This window comes from Cervus elaphus, chromosome 26, assembly GCF_910594005.1.
Source record: "Cervus elaphus chromosome 26, mCerEla1.1, whole genome shotgun sequence".
NCBI classification, from domain to species: domain Eukaryota; kingdom Metazoa; phylum Chordata; class Mammalia; order Artiodactyla; family Cervidae; genus Cervus; species Cervus elaphus.
The window spans coordinates 41,353,544-41,378,608 of record NC_057840.1 but is presented as its reverse complement, the minus strand read 5'-3'; the positions used below and the strand labels follow the sequence as shown (position 1 = coordinate 41,378,608).

Sequence of the window (25,065 nt, the reverse complement as noted above, 5' to 3'; positions counted from 1 at the left end):
TGAAGAAAATGTTACAGAGTCAAAACACAAGCAAACCCCCACCTCACCCCCATTAGTAACTATCATTAAAAAAAAAAAAAACTCAGAAGACAACAAGTGAAGAAACTGGAATCCTTGTGCACTGTTGGTGGGAATGTGAAACAGCTCAGCTGTTGGAAACTGTATGGTGGGTCTCAAAAAATTAAACACAGAAATACCATGTGACTCAGCAGTCCCATTTCTGGGAATACACCTGAAAGAATTGAAAGCAGGGTCTCAAAGAGATGTTTGCACACCCACAATTCACAACAGCCAAAGGGTAGAAGCAACCCAAGCATCATCAGCAGATGAACGGACAAACAAAACGTGATTCATACACACTCAAGAATGTGAGGGCAGCCTTAAGAAGGAAGGAATGAATTCTGCAGCGTGCTACAACATGTATGAACCTTGAAAACCGTGTGCTTAGTGAAATGAGCCAGACCCAGAGAGACAAATACTGTATGATTCCACCTGTGGGAGGGGCCCAGGGGAGTCAGAGAGTCAGAAAGAAGGATGCAGGCAGAGGGGCTGGGGCAGGGGAGGGAGGGAAGAAAGGGAGCTGTTGAATGGAACAGAGTTTCAGTTGTGCAAGATGAAAAAGCCTGGAAGTTGTACAACAACACACAGGTTATTACCAGGTTGGGCTTCCCCGACGTGCAGTAAGCTGAGACACTCAAATTTGCAGCAAAGCGCAGAGAAAGAGCAGGCCTCAGATCCACCTCCCAGACACAAGGGGTTCGTAGTACTGATGCAATGAAGGCTAAAACGGCAGGGAGTGGCAAAGTGGGCGTGCAGAGTGTGGGGAAGGGTGATTGGAAAAAGGTGGGCCATGGCCATTGTGCGCAGGCGTAACTAGGCTCCAGGCCTCTGCTCCTGGCAAGATGGAGGTGCTCACCACGATCTGGAGGTGGAGTTTTCGCCCTCTGACCTCAAAAGGTCACGGAGAGGTCTCTTACGCAAGCGCAGTTGGAGGGTGGGTGGGCCTATCCAATTTCAGCCAATTAAGCTCAAACTATAGGCCGCTGACTCCCAGTTCCTGGAAAACAACTCTCTTGGCGAACATCTCACCGTTTAGGACAAGAATGGAGGGTGTGTTGCAACCAGAGAAAGCCAGCACGCAACAAGGAAGCCGCAGCACAGCCATAATTAATTGAAATTTAAGAAATAACCGAGGGCTTCCCTGGTGGCACAGGGGATAAGAATCCATCTGCCAATGCGGGGAACACGGGATTCGATCCCTGGTCTGGGAAAATCCCACATGCCACAGAGAACCTAAGCCCCTGCGCCACAGCCACTGAAGCCCGCGTACCCTAGAGCCTGTGCTCCACAACAAGAGAAGCCACCGCAATGAGAAGCCCATGCACCACAATGAGGAGTAGACCCCTGCTCACCCCAGCTAGAGAAAGTCCGTGTGCAGCAACCAAGACCCAGAGCAGCAACAATAAATGAAATTTTTTAAAAAGGTAATGGCGGGTATGTAAGTCTCCTGGACGACCTTGATGAGTAAAGGCTGATGAAGTGGGTTTGACTAATGATTACCCACAGTTTCAAATGCCATTAAACTGTACACTTAGCTATAGCTATGATGATACATTTTATGTGTATTTCTTCACAATTAAAAATAATTAAAAAACAACAACAACAAGCAGATCCAAAGCACAGCCAGCTCTGGGGAATTCTCCTTATTCCATGAAAATCAGTGTGGAGAGACTCAGACCCAGGACGATATTAGAAACTGCCTTCAATGACAAGGATACGGAAAAAAACCAATATGCTCCTACTACCTAAAATCCAGATGATCAATAAAGAAAAATAGAGCTAGTCTGCAGTGTGTCTGTCACAGTAGATTCCAAAGGACAATGATAACACATTAAATGAACTTAAAGATGGAAAGCTGGGACCTGAGATTTTAAAACCCAGTGAAGTCCTACTGCTCTGTTGAAAACAGATGCAGACAAGGACCAAACGAACAGCACGTAGAACTCTGGTCGGGGTGGTCTGGCAGCCTGGATGGGAGGGGAGTCTGCTGGAGAGTGGATAGATCTGAATGTATGACTGAGTCTCTTGGTTCTTCATCTGAAACAGCTATCACATTGTTAATCAGCTACACCCGAAAACAAAAAGTTTAAAAAATGAATAAAACCCAGTGAAGTCCTTACTTGTGAGGAAAGGCTATTGAAGGCATCCTCAGATAGGCAATGGCTTAAAATACCCATCACCCACATGCTCTTCTGAGAAGAAAAATCTTTTTTTTTTTTCCCATTTATTTTTATTAGTTGGAGGCTAATTACTTTACAATATTGTAGTGGTTTTTGCCATACATCGACATGAATCAGCCAAGGAAGGAAAAATCTTTGAAGAGACACTTTAATTGACTGAAAATAAACAAAAACAAAGAAACTCCAAATTGGGAAATCAGGATATGCATTCATGAAACAGTGCAGGATTAGAATCACTTAAAATTAGAAAAATCTACCCATGATGTCTCTTTGGCACTGGAACGCACTCTTGGTCTGATCTATGGATGTGGGTCTGTTATTGTGGAAATCCCTATGAAAACATGACTGGAAAGGGCCTACAAGCCTGTCTGGTAGCCCTCCACCCCCAGTGTCCATAACTCTCGGCTACATTTCAGCCCAGAGCTCTAACCAAGGCAGGACTTCACCAGCACATCGAGGGCCAGCCCGGGAAAATGGCCTCCTGGCACTGACCTTCCTGTCGGGCGAAAGGTTCAGCGGAAATGAGTGAGGGACAACTTCAAGTCTGAACCTAAGGATACAGGAAGCTTACTCATCTCAAAAAGGTTCTTTGAAGCAGGATCTGCCATGACTGACCATAGGCGAAATGTCAACTTCAACAAAAGGAACGATACTCAAACTACTGTGTAAATATCCCTTTAGTAAGCACAAAATAAACTATTCAAAAACAAACTTTTTCAAAAAGTACCCCCACAAATTTCCACTTTTTTACTGTATGTTTGGTAATAACAGAAGGCTTCAAAGACTATTAAGTCATTTGTACCCTCATTTGGCCAATGGATAAAAAGCATATGTAAGAAAAAGAAATGCAAAAAGGCAAAATGGCTGTCTGAGGAGGCCTTACAAATAGCTGAGACAATAAGAGAAGCTAAAGGCAAAGGAGAAAAGGAAAGATATACCCATTTGAAGGCAGAGTTCCAAAGAATGGCAAGGAGAGATTTAAAAGCCTTCCTCAGTGATCAGTGCAAAGAAATAGAGGAAAATAATAGAATGGGAAAGACTACAGATCTCTTCAAGAAAATTAGAGATACCAAGGGAACTTTTCATTCAAAGAATATAGGACAAAAAAGGACAGAAATGGTATGTACCTAACAGAAGCAGAAGATATTAAGAAGTGGTGGCAAGAATACACAGAAGAATTATACAAAAAAGATCTTCATGACCCAGATAACCACGATGGTGTGATCACTCACCTAGAGGCAGACATCCTGGAATGTGAAGTCAAGTGGGCCTTAGGAAGCATCGCTATGAACAAAGCTAGTGGAGGTGATGGAATTCCAGTTGAACTATTTCAAATACTAAAAGATGATGCTGTGAAAGTGCTGCACTCAATATGCCAGGAAATTTAGAAATCTCAGCAGTGGCCACAGAACTGGAAAAGGTCAGTTTTCATTCCAATTCCAAAGAAAGGCAATGTCAAAGAATGTTCAAACTATTGCACAATTACACTCATCTCACACGCTAGTAAAGTAGTGCTCAAAATTCTCCAAGCCAGGCTTCAGCAATACATGAACCATGAACTTCCAAATGTTCAAGCTGGATTTAGAAAGGCAGAGGAACCAGAGATCAAATTGCCAACATCCGTTGGATCATTGGGAAAGCAAGAGAGTTCCAGAAAAACATCATCCTGCTTTATTGACTACATCAAAGCCTTTGACTGTGTGGATCACAACAAACTGTGGAAAATTCTGAAAGAGATGGGAACACCAGACCATCTGACCTGCTTCCTGAGAAATCTGTATGCAGGTCAAGAAGCAACAGTTAGAACCAAACATGGAACAACAGACTGGTTCCAAATTGGGAAAGAAGTACGCTAAGGCTATATATTGTCACCCTGCTTATTTAACTTCTGTGCAGAGTACATCATGCAGAATGCTAGACTGGATGAACCACAAGCTGGAATTAAGATTGCCAGAAGAAATATCAATAACCTCAGATATGCAGATGACACCACCCTTATGGAAGAACGTGAAGAAGAACTAAAGAGCCTCTTGATGAAAGTGAAAGAGGAGAGTGAAAAAGTTGGCTTAAAACTCAATATTCAGAAAACTAAGATCATGGCAACTGATCCCATCACTTCATGGCAAATAGATGGGGAAACAATAGAAACAGTGAGAGACTTTATGTTTTTGGGCTCCCAAATCACTGCAGATGGTGACTGCAGCCATGAAATTAAAAGATACTTGCTCCTTGGAAGAAAAGCTATGACCAACCTAGACAGCATATTAAAAAGCAGAGACATTACTTTGCCAACAAAAGTCCGTCTAGTCAAAGCTATCAGAGAAGGCAATGGCACCCCACTCCAGTACTCTTGCCTGGAAAATCCCATGGATGGAGGAGCCTGGTAGGCTGCAGTCCATGGGGTCACTAAGAGTCAGACACGACTGAGCAATTTCACTTTCACTTTTATGCATTGGAGAAGGAAATGGCAACCCACTCCAGTGTTCTTGCCTGGAGAACCCCAGGGACAGGGGCGGGGGCCTGATGGGCTGCCATCTATGGGGTCGCACAGAGTCGGACACGACTGAAGTGACTTAGCAGCAGCAGCAGCAGCAGTCAAAGCTATGGTTTTTCCAGTAGTCATGTATAGATGTGTGGAGAAGGAAACGGCAACCCACTCCAGTATTCTTGCCTGGAGAATCCCAGGGACAGAGAAGCCTGGCGGGCTACAGTCCATGGGGCGGCAAAGAGTCGGACACGGCTGAAGCGACTAAGCATCCATGGATATGAGAGTTGGACTATACAGAAAGCTGAGTGCTGGAGAATTGATGCTTTTGAACTGTGGTGTTGGAGAAGACTCTTGAGAGTCCCTTGGACTGTGAGGAGATCAAACCAGTCAATCCTAAAGGAAATCAATCCTAAATATTCATCGGAAGGACTGATGCTGAAGCTGAAACTCCAATACTTTGGCCACCTGATGCGAAGAACTAACTCATTTGAAAAGCCCCTGATACTGGGAAAGATTGAAGGCGGGAGGAGAAGGGGACAACAGAGGATGAGATGGTTGGATGACATCACGGACTCAATGGACATGAGTTTGAGTAAGCTCCTGGAGTTGGTGATGGACAGGGAAGCCTAGCATGCTGCAGTCCATGGGGTCACAAAGAGTCAGACACGACTGAGCAACTGAACTGAATTGAAAGAGCATATTATGATCCTTCATGTAATTATCATTATCCATTCGCACAGAACGAAGTACACCTACCCTGTGTGAAACAGACAAGCGCTGTGGTAAGAACTAAAACAGCTGCCGATTCCAGTTCAGAAGTAAAAAAGAAAACCCGTATTTTAAAGGACAAATGGCTCTTTTTCTGTGAAATTATACTTAGTGCCTAACCTCTGGAAATTGTGTAAATGTACAGCTACATGAAATATTTTACTCAGTTTATTTAGCTTGTCTATATACTTCTTCATGTGAAATGCAGGAACATAGCTTCTGTCAGTTCAGTTCAGTTCAGTTTAGTCACTCAGTCGTGTCCAACTCTTTGTGACCCCATGAACCGCAGCAGGCCAGGCCTCCCTGTCCATCACCAACTCCCAGAGTTTACCCAAACTCATGTCCATTGAGTTGGTGATGCCATCCAACCATCTCATCCTCTGTCATCCCCTTCTCCTCCTGCCTTCAATCTTTCCCAGCATCAGGATCTTTTCAAATGAGTCACCTCTTTGCATCAGATGGCCAAAGTATTGGAGTTTCAGCTTCAGCATCAGTCCTTCCAATGAACACCCAGAACTGATCTCCTTTAGGATGGACTCCTTTAGGTTTGATCTCCTTGCAGTCCAAGAGACTCTCAAGAGTCTTCTCCAACAGCACAGTTCAAAAGCATCAATTCTTTGGCGCTCAGCCTTCTTTATGGTCCAACTCTGACATCCATACATGACCACTGGAAAAACCATAGCTTTGACTAGACATAACTTTGTCAACAAAGTGATGTCTCTACTTTTTAAAACGCTGTCTAGGTTGGTCATAGCTTTCCTTTCAAGGAGCAAGTGTCTTAATTTCATGGCTGCAGTCACCTTCTGCAGTGATTTTGGAGCCCAAGAAAATAAAGTCTGTCACTGGTATGATATTCTACTTGATTGTTTTCTTATATATCTTCAGTTTTTACCATTAAAGATAATTTTGGATCATTCAGTGATTAAAAAAAAAAAGAAGAAGTGCTGGCACTCAGGAGACTGGTTCTAGTCTTACTATGTGGTCTTGGGCTCCCTTGGGTCTCTAAGCCTCTGCTTCTTCACCCATAAAACTGGGATAATAGTAGTAACTGCCATGTAAGACTGTTTGAAGATTTAAACAAAGCATATGGTGTCAAGACATGCCCGGCAGAGGTGCCCAAGTGGTGACAGCACTCATCCCCACGGTATTCCTTGTCCCTGACTGTGTTCATTTCCCTCTCTAATCCTGACCATCTTCCAGAAATGCTCCCACCTGGGTGCTCTGGGAAGTCACCTTGAGCTAGCTTAGTCCTCCCTCCCCTCTCCCTCCCCTGAGCCCCCAAGGGTCCTCAGCAGAAAACCTGCCCAGCAGGGAGAATCCTCAGTTTTCTCCTGGACCCTCAGCCCAAGCCCAAGGCCAGCGCTGCCCACAGGCCTTTGCACTGACTGCAGCAGTCTGAACGCTGGTTTTGCTTTCTTTAAAACTGCTCCCCTAGACTTTCCTTTTGCTTGCTTTTAAAACCTATGTTTTCCTCTGGTTCCCACAACAAATCCACTTCTTTAGGGATGAGTCTCAGGCTGAAGAAGAAGCAGGGAGAGGAAAATGACTGGGGTCGAAAACCTGTCCAGGTCCCAGTTAAAACTGTCAAAAGACTCTCACACTTCACCATCCTTTTCTTTGGTTTGATCCCCCAAGAGTGGACGGCAGCCCAGAGTGGACAAAACTAGAGAGGGTAGAGAGCTTCGAAGAAAGGAAGTAAATGAAGGGGGGAGGGGTTGTTGTAAATTACTTAGCTCTCTAGCCCTACAATTTCCTGGGTCAGTTCTCTCCAGAGCAATGCAATTATCTCTGTATTTTGAAAAACATCCTTATTTCAACACCAGGAAGCTGGGGTTTTAGAAATCGCACTTCATGAGCTTAGAAGGGTTCAGTTACAATGCCCTGGGGCATGGGGCTCTCCAGGGCGGAGATTTCAACAGGGCCCCCTTCCTGGGAGGTTGTCTCAGCCCCTGTCCTCCTGTTTTGATTTTTAGTTTCCAGTTAACTACTAAAGGGGCTTCCCTTATGGCTCAGCTGGTAAAGAATCTGCCCGCAATGCGGGAGACCTGGGTTCGATCCCTGCATTGGGAAGATTCCCTGGAGAAGGGAAAGGCTACCCACTCCAGTATTCTGGCATGGAGAATTCCATGACTGTATAGTCCATGGGGTCGCAAAGAGTCGGACTGAGCGACTTTCATTTTGAGACTTCCCTGGTGGCTCAGATGATAAAGCGTCTGCCTACAATGCAGGAGACCCGGGTTCGATCCCTGGGTTGGGAAGATCCTCTGGCGAAGGAAATGGTAACTCACTCCAGTACTCTTGCCTGGAAAATCCCATGGACGGAGGAGCCTGGTAAGCTACAATCCATGGGGTTGCAAAGAGTCGGACACGACTGAGCAACTTCGCTTTACTCACTTTAACCACTAAAAGAAGTACTGAAGAATTACTATCTTGGGACACAGTGTTTATCATCAGTGTTTATCAACCCAGTACATATGGTTAACTGAAGAGGGTCTTAGGACCTTCCCTCCTCTCTCAAGAGCCCAGGACCTGCGTAAGCACAAGTGCAGCCAGGGCTGGCTCACAGGAATTCTTTCTGTTTCCCTCTCAAGCTAAGAAAAGCCAGAAGGGCGCTGGCTTTGACAGACTGAGGAAACTTGATGTGTTTGGAGGTGACTCTGACCACGTGTCTGTGACATGACATGCTGTGTCAGAGAGGGGTGCTTAGGAGCAAGGCAATCTGGTTGAACAACCTGCCTTTGAATGAGTGACTGGAATACATTAAGCCTCACAAAGCAAGGGGGAGTTTAAGGAGATTAATATCAGGCTGCTTATAAACACAATCCTCTTGATTTAGGGGGCGAGAAAAATCCCACTGGTGTGCCCTCACTCTGTAATCGCCTCACACAGTCTCCCTAGGCACGTATGCACCTAAGCAACATGTAGAAGTTGTTTTCAAATCTCAGTCTCAGATTATTCTCCTAGATTCACACCAGACAAACATTTCTGCTTCTCATGAGTTTTGTGATGTCCTTGTGCACACTCCCCCACAACAAGCAGAAACACTCCCTGGGTTTTCCAGGAATCGATGACCAGCCCATTCTTGCTTCAAACAGTATGAGATCAAGCCATACGTGTTCTTCATCATTTTCAAGAAGTGTATTTCAAAAATACCAATTCCGTGTTTAAAATATTTTAAAATATCACAACATCAAAAGATTAGAGTAAATATAGATTCAGCCTATCACTAATGGAAACCATAACAGCTTCTTTAGTGGAGCAGCAATACAGGTCAACTTTCTTCCTTCAAAAGGCCTTAATAAACCTCCACAGGACACTCTAATATTCCTTGTATTACAATTCACTCCACTTTTCCTCAAAGAGATAAATTAAGCTCTAAAAAAACTAACAAAACTAACTAGTTAAGAAACTGATAGGAATCTTAACTCCTAGGTTAGATGATCCTCGGCCATTACAAACTTTTGTAAACTAAAAAACTTTTTTCATTTGGCAAAATGTGCTTTTGAGTTACAAGAATTTCCATGCCTAGAAAGGCAGCTCCATGTTAAGCATTCTCTGAATATTTTCTGATTAAGTTTAAAGAATGACAGCTGTCTTTATTGATTGTTGGTCCTGGACCATATCCGAGGCTTTCCAGCCATCCTTGCCCCACCACCCCGCCCACCCACCGCCGGCCCCGCCCATCCTCACCGGCCCGCTCATCCTCACCTGTCCTCGAAGCACACGGTGCACTTCCAGGCGCGGGTCCGCCTCAGGAACACCCGGCACTCACTGCACACGCGGTGACTGCAGCCCCGACACACGGCTCCCCGGTTCAGCAGGAGCCCCAGGGTCTGCTGGCAGCGGGCACAGGACTTCTCTTTGTACTCATGGCTCACGCTCTTCGCGCCTTTCCACCTGAGATGCTGCAGGCGCGTCTTCAGTTTCCTGCAGCCCACAGGGTTAAGTGATGAGAAACCAGTGAGTGGAAGGACAGAAGCCAGCCAAACTCCTCCGTGGCAAGGGCCTCAACAGTATGGAGACAGAGAAGGGGCTTTGCACTCCAGCACCCCCGGGTTCTAACACAGCTATGTGAACCAGCTGCCATCTTTCAGAGCAAAGGCTCAGAGGTTTTCTCAGCTGGGAAAGCCTTACCTCCCAGGGCAGCTGTGAGGATGAAATGGCAAAGCATAAACACTCTGCCTGGCATGGAGGAGTCAGCTGCTGATTTTGTTCTAGGTTCATCCTTTTGTGCCCAAACGGCATTATAATGGTAAAGAAAAACAGTGAAAGAAGAGGAAAAATGCAGGAAAACGGCATCAATTCTAATATTCAAGACAGGGAATGATGTGTAAGTATACAGCATACAGGCCTGCGTTGTTATAAGTGCCCCAATAAAGTTACTTAACTGATGCTATAGTTTTGCTACTATTTTTTATGGGTGGTTGGTTACTTTCAGTTCCTGTTCCTCCCAGGAAGATAGCCCTAGTGCAAACGTGTCAGTGGCTCAGTCATGTTTGACTCCGTGTGACCCCATGGACTGTAGCCCGCCAGGCTCCTTTGTCCATGGGATGGATTCTCCAGGCAAGAATACTGGAGTAGGTTGCCCTGCCCTCCTCCAGGGGATCTTCCCATCCCAGTGATGGAACCCAGGCCTCCCGCATTGCAGGCGGATTCTTTACCATCTGGGTCACCAGGGAAGAGCCCTCTTAGTGAAAAGGTGTATTACATTGTACCATAAAACATACCATTAGCCAGAATACTCTTTTATGGACTGTCTCTGTCACTTTTAGAATAGAGAAGCTAATCCTGAGAAACAAGCCTCCAGCCAACTTTCGGTACCCTTGGAACAAAATATCCACGTTACTTTGTTGGCATTCAAAACCATGCTTCTAAATCACTGAAAGATCTTCCATTACCAAAGAGAACTCTATTTTGCTCACTGTATTTCTTTCTTTTTTTTTTTTTTTTTAGTGGAAGAAAGTGCAAGGACACTTGGACAGCTTTGGGATTACAAAGGAGAGTAGAAAAGGAACATTGTTCCTTCCAGTTCACCCAGAAATTTCCTCTCCTTCCTCAAACACTGGGTGGTCCGAAGTTTTGTTTTATATGTTTGTTTTTCTTGGCAGACTCTGAAAAAGAGTTCTGCCATTAAAAACACAATGAGATCAAAAGCCCATCCCATTTACTTATTTTCTAGACCTCACATTCTCCATCAACATCAATAAACAAAGCATCGTTATATTAAAGATGGATCTTGACAGCTAACAAGAGACACGCTGCTGATAACCTAGCCCTGCTCTGGTAAGTGTTAAACTAATGGCAAACAGCCCATGTTCAGAGACAGAATGAGAAGGTGTTCTCTGTTGACAAATGAGTCTGGGAGCAGGCTGGGCAGGTTCAGACTTCATGCTCCCTGTTTCCTCAGAGCTGGCTGGGAAGCAAAAGTGAGCAAAGAGAAGGCTCGGAATGGACGCCAGCAGATCTGTTTCTAAGCTGCTTTCTTCGCGTCTTCAATTACCACCAAAAATAATTTAGGAAAACCCTTAGCTGGAGGTCTTTCCCTTGAAAGGGTGTATGGGAAGTCTGAAGGCTGCCGTTGAACGATTCCTGCAAAGTAGGCAAATGGATAGGCAGACAGACAGCCAACTTATCACACAAAGGCATTGTTTTAAGTGAAAAAAAGGCATTCTTTCCCTGACCATCCCAAAGCTTAGTGACACAGTAAAGGTCACCTCCACCCACAGCCCTTGCTTCGGACTCTTGTCAGACAAGAGGCTGAATGTGGAGCAAACGGCACTAGCTAAGCAAGCAGCAAGACGCCAAGGAGAGATGGCCTCCAAGCAGAAAAGGCCAAAAAAAGCAAAGAATTCCACCATCTGCACGACCGCCTACCGTATCCGCTCTGCCTCCGTGTTTTGAACCTCCCGGTCCCGGTACAAAACCTGAAGGATCACTTCGCGTTCCGACTCCTGGAGGGAACTGAGGCTGACTTGGTGGGCCATTTCTGTCTCTTCTCAGACTCACGGTGAAGTTCTACTCCATGGCCGTGCGTCCCAGTCCCGTGGATGAGCTCAGAGCCCAGCGACAGCCCCAAGTGCTTTGAAAGCACTCCCTCTCCTATTTCATTGGCAACGGTGTTGCTCGTAGCTTTTTTCCTCTTTTTAACTGTCACTCTTCTCAGGAGAAAAAAGTTCCAAGAAGCTATCCCTCCGTTGGAATCATCGCTCCCAGAGCCTCATGCCATCTGCAGAGCCTTCTCCCCAGGTCCTGCCGCAGCCTCTGACATCCGGCTAAGTCAGAAGCATATCTTTTTTTCTGAGGTTTTGGCCAGAGATTGTTATAAATTACACAGATAATTTCTGCATAAGCAGAAGTAATCCCCAATCGGAGGGAATTTACAAACAGCAGTAAGAAGAGTATTCAGTGACACAGACATTAACCTTTCTCTTCACAGGTTTGCAGGTAGCACTGATGATAAATACCTGCAGAAAAAGACAACAAAAATAGCATCATTTTTCCAGGCTTACGTATCTCTGCAGCTTTAGTCCAGAAAAGACAAAATGTTCTACAGACAGATCTTTGCATTTTTTGCTGTGATGATAATGTAAGATTTTAAATTTTATTAAATTGGACTTCTCATGTTTCTAAAAGCCTCAAACTTCCACACTTGAATTTTTCTGATATGAATTCTGTATCCTGAGTGATTAGAGGCATGAAGGTCTATATTTAATGTGCTATTGTTTAGTTGCTAAGTCATGTCTGACTCTTGCAACCCCATTGACTACAGCCTGCCAGGCTCTTCTGTCCATGGGATTTCCCAGGGAAGACACTGGAGTGGGTTGCCATTTCCTCCTCCAATATTGAATGTACATCATCCTAATTGAAAATACTTTAGGATATCTACAACTTCATCTGTTAACTGTAATTTTTACAATTAACTTCAAAACTCAAAAAAATGTTTACTCCATTAAGGATCTATGAAGGGATATCACCACAACCTCAGTCTATCAGTTATTTGTGGTCTTTAATGGTTTTTAGCAATGGCCTTCTGCACGGGCTCTTATTTCTGGTGAATACGAGTTGGCAGGTTTTCCATTCCTACTTACTTTTTCCATCAGTGATGCTAAACACACAGCACCTTTGATCTGTTTTTCCCCCAACCAAGATGGTATTGAATTGATAAAACATGTCAATGAAAAGCAGAAAATGCAGATCTAATTAGTGTACTTTCTACAGTGCCATTTTGTTATCAAATTTCCATGAATTTCTTAGTAATAAGATGTCCCTTCAATGCTTTGGAAGCTAAACTCCCTTTGTTCAGCCTCAACAGAAATTCACATTCTATTAATTTATGATCCATAGCAAATCAGTGAAAAAGAGGTTAATAGACCCCTAAGGGATCATTCTCTTTAAGCAGAGATTCTTAATTTTTCTCTTTTAATCTCTGGTCATCTGGCGAAGCTTCTGTATTCAAACACATGAAATAAAATACATTATAACAAAGGAAATCAATTATACTGAAAATTTTAAAATTATAATAATATATGTGTCCAGGGATGTATGAAATCTAGCAGTGATCTAACAGTGACTGTAATTTCAGAGTAGCAATGATTGCAAGCAATACTGAGATATCTGCAACAAATGATGTGGAGACCATAAGTCTTGCTAACTCTACTGTGGTTTGTGACGAAATGCTAAACTTTAGTTACAAGTCAATGAAAATTAAGATATAAATTTTTTCATGTCCAAGTTCATGGACCTATAGGCTAAGGACCCCTTGGCTTAAGGATCCTCTATTTGTCACTTTCTCTTTTGTGGGTGGGGCTACACTGGTGGCTCAGAGATAAAGAATCCGCCAGCAAGGCAGGAGACTTGGGTTCGATCCCTGGGTCAGGAAGATCCCATGGAGGAGGAAATACTGGAGCAACCCACTCCAGTATTCTTGGACAGAGGAGCCTCATGGGCTACAGCCCATGCAGTTGCAAAGAGTCAGACATGACTGAGCATACAAACTATCGTAGGGTAAAGTTAAAACAGTTGGCCCAACCAAACTGCAGAGGCTACATGAGGAGGAGGGAAGCCCGGGCTGCCAGGGGATGGTCCTGGCCTCTGCTCTCCAACCAAGCATTCCTGAGTGCCTGCTCCCAAAAGCCTCCTGTATAGACGGCAGGAGAATCACGGGAACAAGGACGCGGGCTCCAGCCTCAGCAGGGTCAAAACCTCCTCCCTCCTAAGGTCCTGTTTCCAGGTGAACAGACGGAGCAGCAGAGCTTAGCTCCCCGAGGCTCTGAGTCTCTGGGGAAGAAGAGATGCTAGGAAGCAGCGTGTAATCAAGTCCTAAGTGGGAAAGTGTCACCAACTTCGTGAGCCTATTTCTTCTAAATGCATTCCTTGGTTTTTGTTGCTTCTCTCTTATTTCTAACCTATTAACCACATTACTGAATCAAGTACTGTCCTGTCTGTCTGATTCCCAAGTATGTTAAGTGCAGATTTTTGCACTTGGCTCAAAACACGCCATCTATGCACTGAGCTTTCTCTCCATGTGGCCTTTGGGCTCAGGTGTCTGGCCCTGGTCCTCAGCACCACAGGGAGGCGGGACTGGTCAGCACTAGGCTGGAGATGAGGACTCCTGGAGTGGTCAGTGTTCACTCCTGCGGGTGGCCAGGCCTCTACCCAGTCCAGACACGCAGGGTTTGGTTATTTAAAAACACTCCTGCTCTCTACCCAAAACCCTTGCCTGTGGCCTCACAGGGGCCTCTGCAGGTTTGAGTGGGCACTCTTCCTCCCCCTAGTGGCCATCCACTGCTAGTTACAGAAAAGTCAAATTGAGTTGGTTTTCGGAAACCATCCATCAGCCATTCATTAATTAAATATTGATCAAGCATTCAGCAAGTGCCAGACACTGTTTAAGTGATTACAGTATAGGACTTAATGACTGATAAGTTACACCCTATCCCATTTCTAACAATACGATGCTCAGTATTGTATGCTCAGTCGCTTCAGTCATGTCTGATTCTTTGCAGCCCCATGGACTGTAGCTCACCAGGCTCCTCTGTCCATGGGATTCTCCAGGCAAGAATGCTGGAGTGGGTTGCCATTTCCTACTCCAGAGGATTTTTCCAACCCAGGGATCAAACCCAGGTCTCTTGTGTCTCCTGCATTGGCAAATGGATTCTTTAGTACTAGGGCCACAGAGGAAAATTAAAGTTCAGAGAAACAGTGTCAGCCAGAGTGAAAAGGAGAAGATGATTTCTACCAGGAACCTGCAGTGAAACAATCACTGTACTTAAGCACTGAGGCTGCCCTGGTGGCTCAGAACAAAACAAAACCCCAAATCAAAGTGGTGTATATAGTTCTGATAAACCAAAAGAAAACAAAGGCATTCTCAAGGTGTAAAGGTCATGAAACAAAAAGGTAATGAATGATCTGAGCAGTGATTTGGCAGAGAAGCAAAACTGTCCTTCATGTGTCATCATTATATTGATTTCAAATTAACTAAGGATAGAGCTTGTTGTTGTTATTATTGTTGTTCAGTTGCCAAGTCATGTCCGACTCTGAGACCCCAAGGTCTGTAGCACATCAGGCTTCCCCGTCCATCACCAACTCCTGGAGCTTACTCAAACTCATGTCCATTGAGTCAGTGATGCCATCCAACAATCTCATCCTCTGTCGTCCGCTTCTCCTCCTGCCTTCAGTCTTTCCCAGCATCAGGGTCTTTTCCAATGAGTCAGCTGTTTGCATCAGGTGGCCAAAGTATTGGAGCTTCAGCTTCAGCATTAGTCCTTCCAAAGAGTCTTCAGGGTTGATTTCCTTTAAGATTGACTGTTTTGATCTCCTTGCTTTCCAAGGATAGACCACCAAATTGTAATTCATTGAAAGCCTTTCAAATACACACCCAAACATGGTGCTTTCTGAGGTTCCCAGTTGATGCAGTATAAAGCTTAGAGAACTAGAGGTATGTCTGTGCAGTGTTTGTCTGAGTTTTTCTTCTTGACTTTGATAGATTTTGACTCTGGCTTCCATAAACCTTCAGTCATTCAAGCACATGGTTGATAACTACAATGAGGAAATCCTTCTATTATTGGATTGAAATGTACTTTTTTCCTTAACTTGACGGATCTGTGTCCAAACCCCCTCTATACAGAGTGACTTTTTGAATTGATGCAATCAGGACTGCATAGAGAACACCCCAGGATCATTCATGTGACAAACAGATTCAAGGGATTAGATCTGGTAGACAGAGTGCCTGAAGAACTATGGACAGAGGTTTGTAACATTGTATGGGAGGTGGTGACCAAAACCATCCCCAAGAAAAAGAAATGCAAGAAGGCAAAGTGGTTGTCTGAGGAGGCCTAACAAATAGCTGAGAAAAGAAGAGAAGCAAAAAGGCAAAGGAGAAAGGAAAAGATATATTCATCTGAATGTAGAATATCAGAGAATAACAAGAAGAGATAAGGAAGCCTTCTTAAGTGAACAATGCAAAAAAATAGAGGAAAACAATAGAATGGGAAAGGCTGGAGATCTTTTCAAGAAAATTGGAGATACCAAGAGAACATTTCATGCAAAGATGGGCACAATAAAGGAATAGAAATGGCAAGGACCTAACAGAAGCAGAAGAGATTAAGAAGAGGTGGCAAGAATACACAGAAGAATTGTACAAAAAAGTCTTAATGACCCATGATGGTGTGGTCACTCACCTAGAGCCAGACATCTGGGAGTGCACAGTCAAATGGGCCTTAGGAAGCATCACTATGAACAAAGGTAGTGGAGGTGATGAAATTCCAGCTGAGCTATTTCAAACCCTAAAAGATGATGCTATTTAAGTGCTGCACTCAATATGCCAGCAAATTTGGAAAACTTTATATCCAGAAACCTAGGAGGATGTTTTCTCTTTGATTTCCAATGTCCTCCCAGTGTTCCAACTGACTTGGTGGCTTAGACCCTCCACACGTTTGAGCCACAGGTGTTTCATCTTATTGGGATTCATTTAGGGTTTTCAGTGGGGGCAGTCCCATGCTTCCCTCTAGAAATTTGTGGGGTAGTTTTAGTTGTCATGGTGACAAAGATGTACCTTGCATTCCTGTACAAATATTGGTTATCTTACCAGATAACTAGGGAAAAGATATAATTATCTGATAATAGAATTTAACTCACAGAAACACAAAGTATATTTTGCAGGGTTTTAATATACTGGGTTTTCCAGAATGAAGCTATTGTGTGAACTGAGGGAAGACTGTACCTGATTTCATTTAGAATTGCTTACCATTTCAGAAAGTGGCATCACATAGGGCAGCATGGCTTGTATTAATAGTATTTGAATCACTAATGCTACAATACTGGTAAGGATCTGCATTTGTAGATGTGAATCTACAAATCAATGTGATTCTAGGTATGAGAACATCTGACAACTTGACTGTGTCTTTTAATGTAGTTTATATCGAGAGTCCCTTGGACTGCAGGGAGATCAAACTAGTCAATCCTAAAGGAAATCAGTCCTGAATATTCATTGGAAGGACTGATGCTGAAGCTGAAACTCCTATGCTTTGGCCACCTGATGTGAACAACTGACTCATTGGAAAAGACCCTGATACTAGGAAAGATTAAAGGCAGGAGAAGGGGACAACAGAGGATGAGATGTTTGGATGGCATCACCAACACGATGGACATGAGTTTGAGCAAGCTCCAGGAGTTGGTGACGGACAGGGAAGCCTGGCATGCTGCAGTCCATGGGGTCTGCAAAGAGTCGGACACAACTGAGTGACTGAATTGAACTAATATATATGATTATATATTATATTCTTATAACTTAATGTCCCTTTATTTCTCCTTTTATCACAGTAATGACATTGGATTATTGTTGTTGGTATTGGGGATGGTAAATTATTATATTTTACATGAATTCCAATTCCATATAGTAAAAGGTGAGCTACAAAATATTTCCTGTAAAGAGTGAGTATTGGGTCTTTGGGGTTTAAGAACCACTGAAATTGAGGATCCAATGATTTCTCAGGTTACTTACAAATTAAACTGTGTGTGTCATTCTCTTGTCCATTTTTTCAACGTTTCATTGTGTTTTAGAGGATGGAATGGGGAAAATAGAGAACTGGTTGGTTGTTTTTGTTGTGTTAAGTTGTGCTGGGCTTTTAACTTGATCGTGAATTTGCTTGTGCAATTCCAGGTCTGATTTTCAGATTACAACTGAGAGCTCAGTTCTTTCTGTTTCAATAGCAATTATCTGAATTATTTCAGCTGCATCTTTTCTGTCCTCTGAACAAAATCTGGAGCTCTTCCTGCTCTTTATTCCTGTTATGCTGGCATTTAAATTTCTCTAAGTTTTGCAGCAACAGCCAAATCAGAGATTTTACTCTCTAATCCATGTTCCAAATCACTCAAGATCAAATTCACTAAAACTATTCTTAGCCTATAGTCTGTTTATCCAAGACAAGGTGCCCCCAGACCTACAACAATGATTGACTTATTTTTTTTAATTATTTGTCTATTTATTTATTTGTAGTGAACTCTTCCTAGTCAGTAGAGGTTTCTAGGGTGACAGAGTTAATTAGCAAGTCGCATGGGCCCACGGTAAATACCAAGAAAGTCAGAGAGAATTCCATCCACCTGGTGGCCTAGCAAGCTTAAGGTCCATCTTTAGGGATTCCATTTCTGGTCACCTATGCCAGCAGGAAACTAGAAGCCATGCTGGCTTATTTTTCATATTACTCAAAATATGGATAAAACAAATATACTTCTCTCTTGCAGGCTTTTGATTTGTTGGATGTTTCTGAGTTGAAATGGAGATGGTAAAAGAATTCTAGGAAATTTATGCAAATCAGTTGGCATGTTCCTTGATGGAGTGAGGGGTGAGCGTGGCATTTGTAACCCAAAGTGCTAACAGGCGACAAGTGGGTCCAAGTCTGGCTATGCCCACCGACCTGAGGGCGATGAGTGGGCACGACAGTGACGGTGAGTCAGAGGGAGGCTGGTGACAGGAGAGGACAGGAAGATGTCCACGCCTGAGCCTGGGCGGAGAAGTGGAGTTGGTCTGAGGAAGGGCAGGACATCTCTGGAGTGAGGAGCAGTCCACTGAACACAACTGAGGCAGGAATGCGTCCTTCCTCTCCCAGGACAGGAGCCCAGGTCCCCACAGCCTATTAACAAATTCTAAACTATGAACAAGGCCTTTCTTACCCTCCTTGATCTGGCCTCCTCCGACTTCTGCATCCTCAGTTCCCATAGAACGCCCCAACACTTCCGCAGCAAACACATGCGAGACGGTTCCCTGGATGCCTCGTGTCCTCTTCTCTTTCCATACATCCGCTCCTGATCTTCCCTGTCCCTACCAGGATCTCATTTACTCGGAGGCAGTGAGGGGAACAGGGTTTGGAGATGCTGGGCAAGTTAGTAAGTCCCCTGGGATTTAATTTCCTTGGCTGCAAAGTAGAGGGAGGTGGCTCACACAGGAAAAGAGTCTGCCTGCAATGCTGGAGACCTGGGTTTGATCCCTGGGTCGGGAAGATTCCCTGGAGCAGGATATGGCAACCCACTCCAGTATTCTTGCCTGGAGAATCCCATGGCAAGAGGAGCCTGGCTGGTTACAGTCCATGGGGCTGCAAAGAGTCAGACACCACTGTGCCACTAAGACTTTCACTTTCAAAGTGGATAGAATTATAGCATCCACTTCTTAGAGTCACTGTGAGGATTAAAAGTGTTTATACATGTAAAGCACTTTTTTTTTTTTTTGGCCATGCAGCATGTGGGATTTTAGTTCCTCGACCAGGGATTGAACCCCTGTCCCCTGCCTTGTGAGCACAGAGCCTTAACCACTTGACCACCAGGGAAGTCCCGACACGTAAAGTACTTAGATCACAGTGGCAAGCATATGATAAATAACCCACGGACACATGTTAAACTATGGTAGTAGTCACAGTATTGATAGGGACAGAGTAAAAGGACAACGTAGGTGATTAAATAGTTAATCCCACTAGGGGACTGTAAATAGGAAAACTCTGGGAGACCCCCATAAGCTAATGGTTACTCAAGAAAGCAGGTTTACTTAACCACAAAACCAGGCAGATGCATGAAGCATGTCCCCAAACAATAAAGCAACGGTGGCGTGAGACCCACATCCTGCCCAGTGAGTTCAGCAGGACACATGCTCCGCACACATAAAAAAAACAATCATTTGTGGACCCCCGCTTGACCATGTAGGGACAAGAAAAGCCCCCTGCTCAGTCTGGAGGAGGAGTTGATGGACACACAACATCTTCTCAAGAAAGACAAAGACGGTTTTCTCCCCCTCCCTACTTTTCCTTTGATTATAAAAATGTAAGCCACTAAATACTCAGGACACAGTACCCCCTTGCCCACCCCTGTAAGCCCTGTAAGTGTCCTGTTCTAACAAATCACTTCTTATCTATCACTCTGGGCTTCCCATGTGGCGCTAGTGGTAAAGAACCTGCCTGCGAATACAAGAGACATGAGATATGAGTTCGATCCCTGGGTCAGGAAGATCCCCTGGAGGAGGGCATGGCTACCCACTCCAGTATTCTTGCCTGGAGAATCCCATGGACAGAGGAGCCTGGTGGGCTACGGTCCACGGGGTCTCACAGAGTCAGACACCACTGAAGCACTTAGCACCCTGCACATCTATTACTTGGCCTCTCGCTGAATTCTTTCTGTGCTGATACATAAAGGAGTGGAGCTCTTCAGAGTCCCCTGAGACATCACCTAATGCTCTCATCATTATCATCATCATCATCAGTATTCATTGTTTATCTGCCAGGTCCAGATTCATCACTAATTCAGGAACTGTCTCTTTATGTTCAAGCACAATTAATTGCTCCTTCATTATGCCCCCTTTTCCTCTGTATATTTCTCTGTCATGACTCTGACTTCTTTCTGATTCAAGTGTCCTTCTCGTGGTGACATTGGTTCTTAGTGATCCCTCATCACCCAGCAAATAGGTCTTCAATGTTTGGCTGGAATTGAGAAACCCAGTATCTATTGTGACATGCAGGTTTGCTTGCCAAAGCAGGAAGCATGAATATAAGTCGGAAGGAAGGATCATAGTCAGGTGAGCAAGCAACATGCATCTCAGAAAGCTCCAGGCTTCAGAAATCTGGAAAGCATCTGAAAATCTGAGATCATTTCAGCATTTGAGAAGCATACTAAAAAGTATTTTGTTTTAATGATCTCATGCAGAAATTCACAATCTCATAGCTTGAATAATGAAATCTCCCAGACCTGGTTTTTCTGCAATGATATTTAGTCACTCTCTCACACACCCAACGAATTCTGAAACTGTTTTTGTCGCAAACACTGGTGTCGGGTTCTGTCTTCAACCACATGGAGCTGCCTAGCCCCCAATCTCCTTTCTCGATTGCATTTTTGTGATTTTGTAATCGGGACTGCCTTTGTTCTACAGCATCTCGCCATACCAACCAGTCTAATTTTACTTAACAATTAAAAAAATAAATAAAACCTACAGTGTATCGCCACTCTGAAGGAAAAAGTCCCCCAGAGTCACTTGGGGAAGCACTGTACAGCCAACCATCCCATCTCAGCATCAGTTTGGGTGTCAGACAAACTGGGATCAAACCCCAGATCTGGAGTCATCTCAGTACAGTCTGAGAGCAATGGCTGGAATAAAGCAAGCAGGAATTGGAGTCCTCTCTGATCACTGTCCTCCCCTTCAGGAAGGCCCCAGAGCATGACTCAAGCCTCTTTTCTGGGTTTAGGTGGGGGCCCCTCCTAAACCCAGCTCAGGGCTTCAATCCGCACGTTTTCATCTCCTCTGTAGCCAGTCATGCCACGTCCCAGTGGAACTCTGCATCCAGAGGAATGCAGTTAGGTGGTGGTGATTGGCGTATTGACTCACAGCACTGATTTCTTTGGGCTTCTGTGAGCCCCTCAGATGCCATGGAGTGAGGACATCAAATTAGCAGGAGTCCCTCTCTGCAATAGAAAAGCTTGCATTCCAGCCAGGAAATGGACAGGTGAACAAATAAGCGACATGACAGGGTGAGTAGAAACACAAGGATCTGCAGAAGAGAATGCTCAGAGGTCGATGTGATTCACTCCACGTGGAGAGAGGAGAAATAGCTGGTGGGGCGGGGCGGGGGGGGGTAGTATGTGGGAAAGACATTCTGGAGGGGACCGTGTGGGACCCCCCCTTTGCCAAAGAAATGGAACATCTGACTGTGTAAGTTCTGAAACCACACTTGCTCTTTTTTCCCCTCGGTCTGACAGCCAAGATTGACTTCGGCTTTTCAGATCTGACCAGGGGAAGAAAAGTACAAGAAATGTGAAACCCAGGGGTGAGTAGAAGAAAGGGGGACAGGAAAGGAAACACTCTTTATCTGCAGGCTCTTCCATCTAATGGTCATCTCTGAGCAGCTGGTCATCGGATCAAAGGAATGGACGTGTCACCCACCCCCACGCCCGCACCCCTGCCCGTGATGGAGGGGAGAGGCTGCGATCAGGGAGGTGCCTGCACGTGAACACTGTCATCACCGGACTTGCAATTCAAGCTAGAGGTCGAGCCGCGGCTGAACCCACAGCCAAGCCCCCGCTCTCAGCCCCGCTCCAGAGCCGGCACCCCCCGCTGCTGTGTTTTACCACAGCTGTTTCCTTGAGAAGCTGCAGTTTGCTTTTTTTCTCTGAATATGGCCACAATAGTTTCTACCTAGAATGCACGGGCAAAGTTGAGCGACTCCACAGACCCTGCTGATTCACCTGAAAGTGTCTCTCTTTTTAGCTCGTGGCGTGTCCTCACAGACGCCCGCAACAGCCGCAGGGACCACTGGTCCGTCTACACTAAGGAAGCGGGTGAAGGCAGGGCGGTGCTCACAGGCTCGAAGGATTCCTTCTTGCGACGGCGAGACGCCCCACCTGGGTGTCCCTCAGGAAGCGTGGCACGGGCGTGGAGATGAGCCTTTAGAAACTCTTTCTGTCTCTGGTCTCTGAGCCAGAAGTGGATTCTCTCAGAAGCCAGTGACCCCAGGCTTCAGGCCTCAGCTGCCAGGCCCCGGACCTGACCTTGTATTAATATGTTTCCTTAAAGAAGGCTCCAGGCGTCATATAAGCTTCAGGTCCCTCAAAACTGTCCTTAATATATGACTTTGTGCATGTGTGGGCTTAAGTCTAGAAAACTTGACATCTAAACTGAGACAGGAGAAGGCTGGAAGTCTCTTCCGGAAAGGCCCCCACCACTCACAGTGGATATAGATATCTTGCCACCAAGGAAAAAAAAACAAAAACTAAGTGCTTTTTCAGAATCAAAGCTAAACACTGCAATAGAAACCCATGATATTTCAGACTTAAACTTGATCTTTTCTCGTGGAGGGATAAAGAAATGAGAACTGATATGATTATCTTGCTCTTTACATGAGGTACTACTCATAATCGTTGCTATAATTTTTGTTGTACCAACCCCTACTATTTATTTAGCACTTACTCTGGACCAGAAGGCTTGACACATTTCTTTGCACACACAGTCTCAGTCCTCATTACAGCCTTATGCCATCAAGACACCCATTTTACTGATGAGCAGAGTGAGGCTTGCAACAATTAAGTAATTTACCTAAACTCACACTCTAATCTGGGTCTGTTTAACTCCAAAGCCTTATGCTTTGTTTAGACAGAAAAGTTAAGAATTTAGAATCTTCTACTGTCTTGGCTAAATAATCTTTTTCATACCAATTCTAACTTCTTAGTAGATACTTGGGTTTCCCAGGTGGCACTAGCGGTAAAGAAGTTGCCTGCCGATGCAGGAGACGTGGGTTCAATCCCTGGGTTAGGACGATTCCCTGGAGGAGGGCATGGCAACCCACTCTAGTTATTTTTGCCTGAAGAGTCCCATGGACAAAGGAGCCTGGCCGGCTACAGTCCATGGGGTCACAAGAGTTGAACACAACTGAAGCGACTTAATTAATCTCTAACATGTATTTTCTTCTCATAATCTCTCCTTTTGTCAAGCAGTTCTATTCTGGGACTAAAGAAGCTGAATTGCAAGACATTTAAATTAGACTCCAGCTAACTTAATTTTTAAAATTCTAAAATCATATTTATGGTCCACTTCCAGACTAGAGATTATGGGGGATGAAAAAAAGTCAGAATCTGTGAAGTAAATTCAGAGCAAAACAGTAATAAACTGTATGTATAAGAATGTACAAACCAAAAAGGAAACCAAACGATGCTCATCACCGCCTTTGAAAAAATTCACACCATACAGCTTTGGGAGAGTGTTTTTCGGATTGGTTTTTCAACTAACTCTAAAGTATTCCTCCATTCCATTTAAATCATTCTTAGCCTACGTTTACAATGTGTACTATTCAATAAAATGACAAGTCATCCTTTGTCTAATTTCTCACTGCTGTTCTTTCCTACGTTTTCAAAGTCATCAGTGTAAGAGAAGTTATATTAACTGTAACCTCTGCCCTCCCCACCCTTAAAACCACCCACCAGAAGGGCTGGACTCGGATGCTCAGCCTACCTTTGCCTCAGCTTCAAGACAGGAGACCAGGGGAGCTCGCTCTGGGAAGGAAGTCAAACTTTCTTCGAGTTAGAACCACTGACGTACTTCCCTTTCCTTCCGGTGGGCTGGGCAGGCGCTGAGAGCCTCTGTGGCTACCAGCTCCATGTCACGAAGGACCCCGGGGATAAAGCCACCTGACCACGCCCAGGTGCTCTTGAAGGCCAACAGTTTACGTTTTTAGCTGGAGGAAAGACCACACAATGCTTCCGCAGTGTCTCACTTGAGCAAGGAAACTCCCAGAGAGACTGGAGGCTTCAATTAGTCAAACGTTCCCACCTTTGCGAGAGGTTTCTCATTGACCTCAAGTGTAAATGACTCATGTAATCACAGCTCAAAGAGCAGCTGTTAACTCAAGAGTTGACTTATAACAAGACTGGCCTGGACTTTTGGGGGTAAATTGCACGGAAGCATAGCATACATATGGGGCTTCCCAGGTGGCGCTGGTGGTCAAGAACCCGCCTGCCAATGCAGGAGACACAAGAGATGTGGGTTCGATCCCTGGGTTGGGAAAATCCCCTGGAGGAGGGCATGGCAACCCACTCCAGTATTCTTGCCTGGAGAATCCCGTGGACAGAGGAGCCTGGCGGGCTACTGTTCATGGGGTCACAAAGAGTCGGACACAGCTGAGCAAGTGAGCACACGCACAGCACACATATGGAATATGACACAAATCGTAAGAACAGCTGGATAAATTCTCCCAAAGTGAAGGCATCCAGATCAAGAAAAGAATTTTGAGCAGCGTCTCTGGAGCTTGCTCTGAACGACAAAATGTGTGCCTTTATGAGCAGCACCTACCTTCCTAACCAGCACTCGGAACACCGTCCCCCCCGACTTCCTTGCCCCTCAGTGACTCTGGAGTCAGGCTGCTCCATCCACCTGGTCCCAGTGTGGAGAAGACATGGGGCAGAGCCACAGCAAAGCTACGATGGTCATGTACGTGAGTGACAAATACACCTCTATTGTCATCACCCATCAAGAGTCTAGGGTCATTTGTTTCAGCAGCTAACCTAGCCTATGCTGACTGGTGCAGTGTGTCCATGTTTTTTATATAC

General features: G+C 44.8%; 1 protein-coding gene across 4 annotated transcripts in view; it reads right to left on the bottom strand.

Moving 5' to 3' along the window:
• Positions 1-24,148, bottom strand: part of SYTL3 (synaptotagmin like 3) — a 91,267-nt gene extending 67,119 nt beyond the window's left edge. Inside the window, exons 1-3 of one of the 4 annotated variants that reach the window (XM_043888065.1) lie at positions 23,972-24,148; positions 11,371-11,960; positions 9,205-9,423 (exon numbers count right to left, since the gene is read on the bottom strand). In XM_043888065.1, the coding sequence (XP_043744000.1) occupies positions 9,205-9,423; positions 11,371-11,480 (329 nt within the window). In that variant the 5' untranslated portion in view covers positions 11,481-11,960; positions 23,972-24,148. Of the gene's footprint in view, positions 1-9,204; positions 9,424-11,370; positions 11,961-18,666; positions 18,807-23,971 lie in introns of those variants that run through there. The other 3 variants (XM_043888064.1, XM_043888061.1, XM_043888063.1) reach the window with 3 other exon arrangements.
• Between the last annotated feature and the right edge of the window lie 917 nt (positions 24,149-25,065).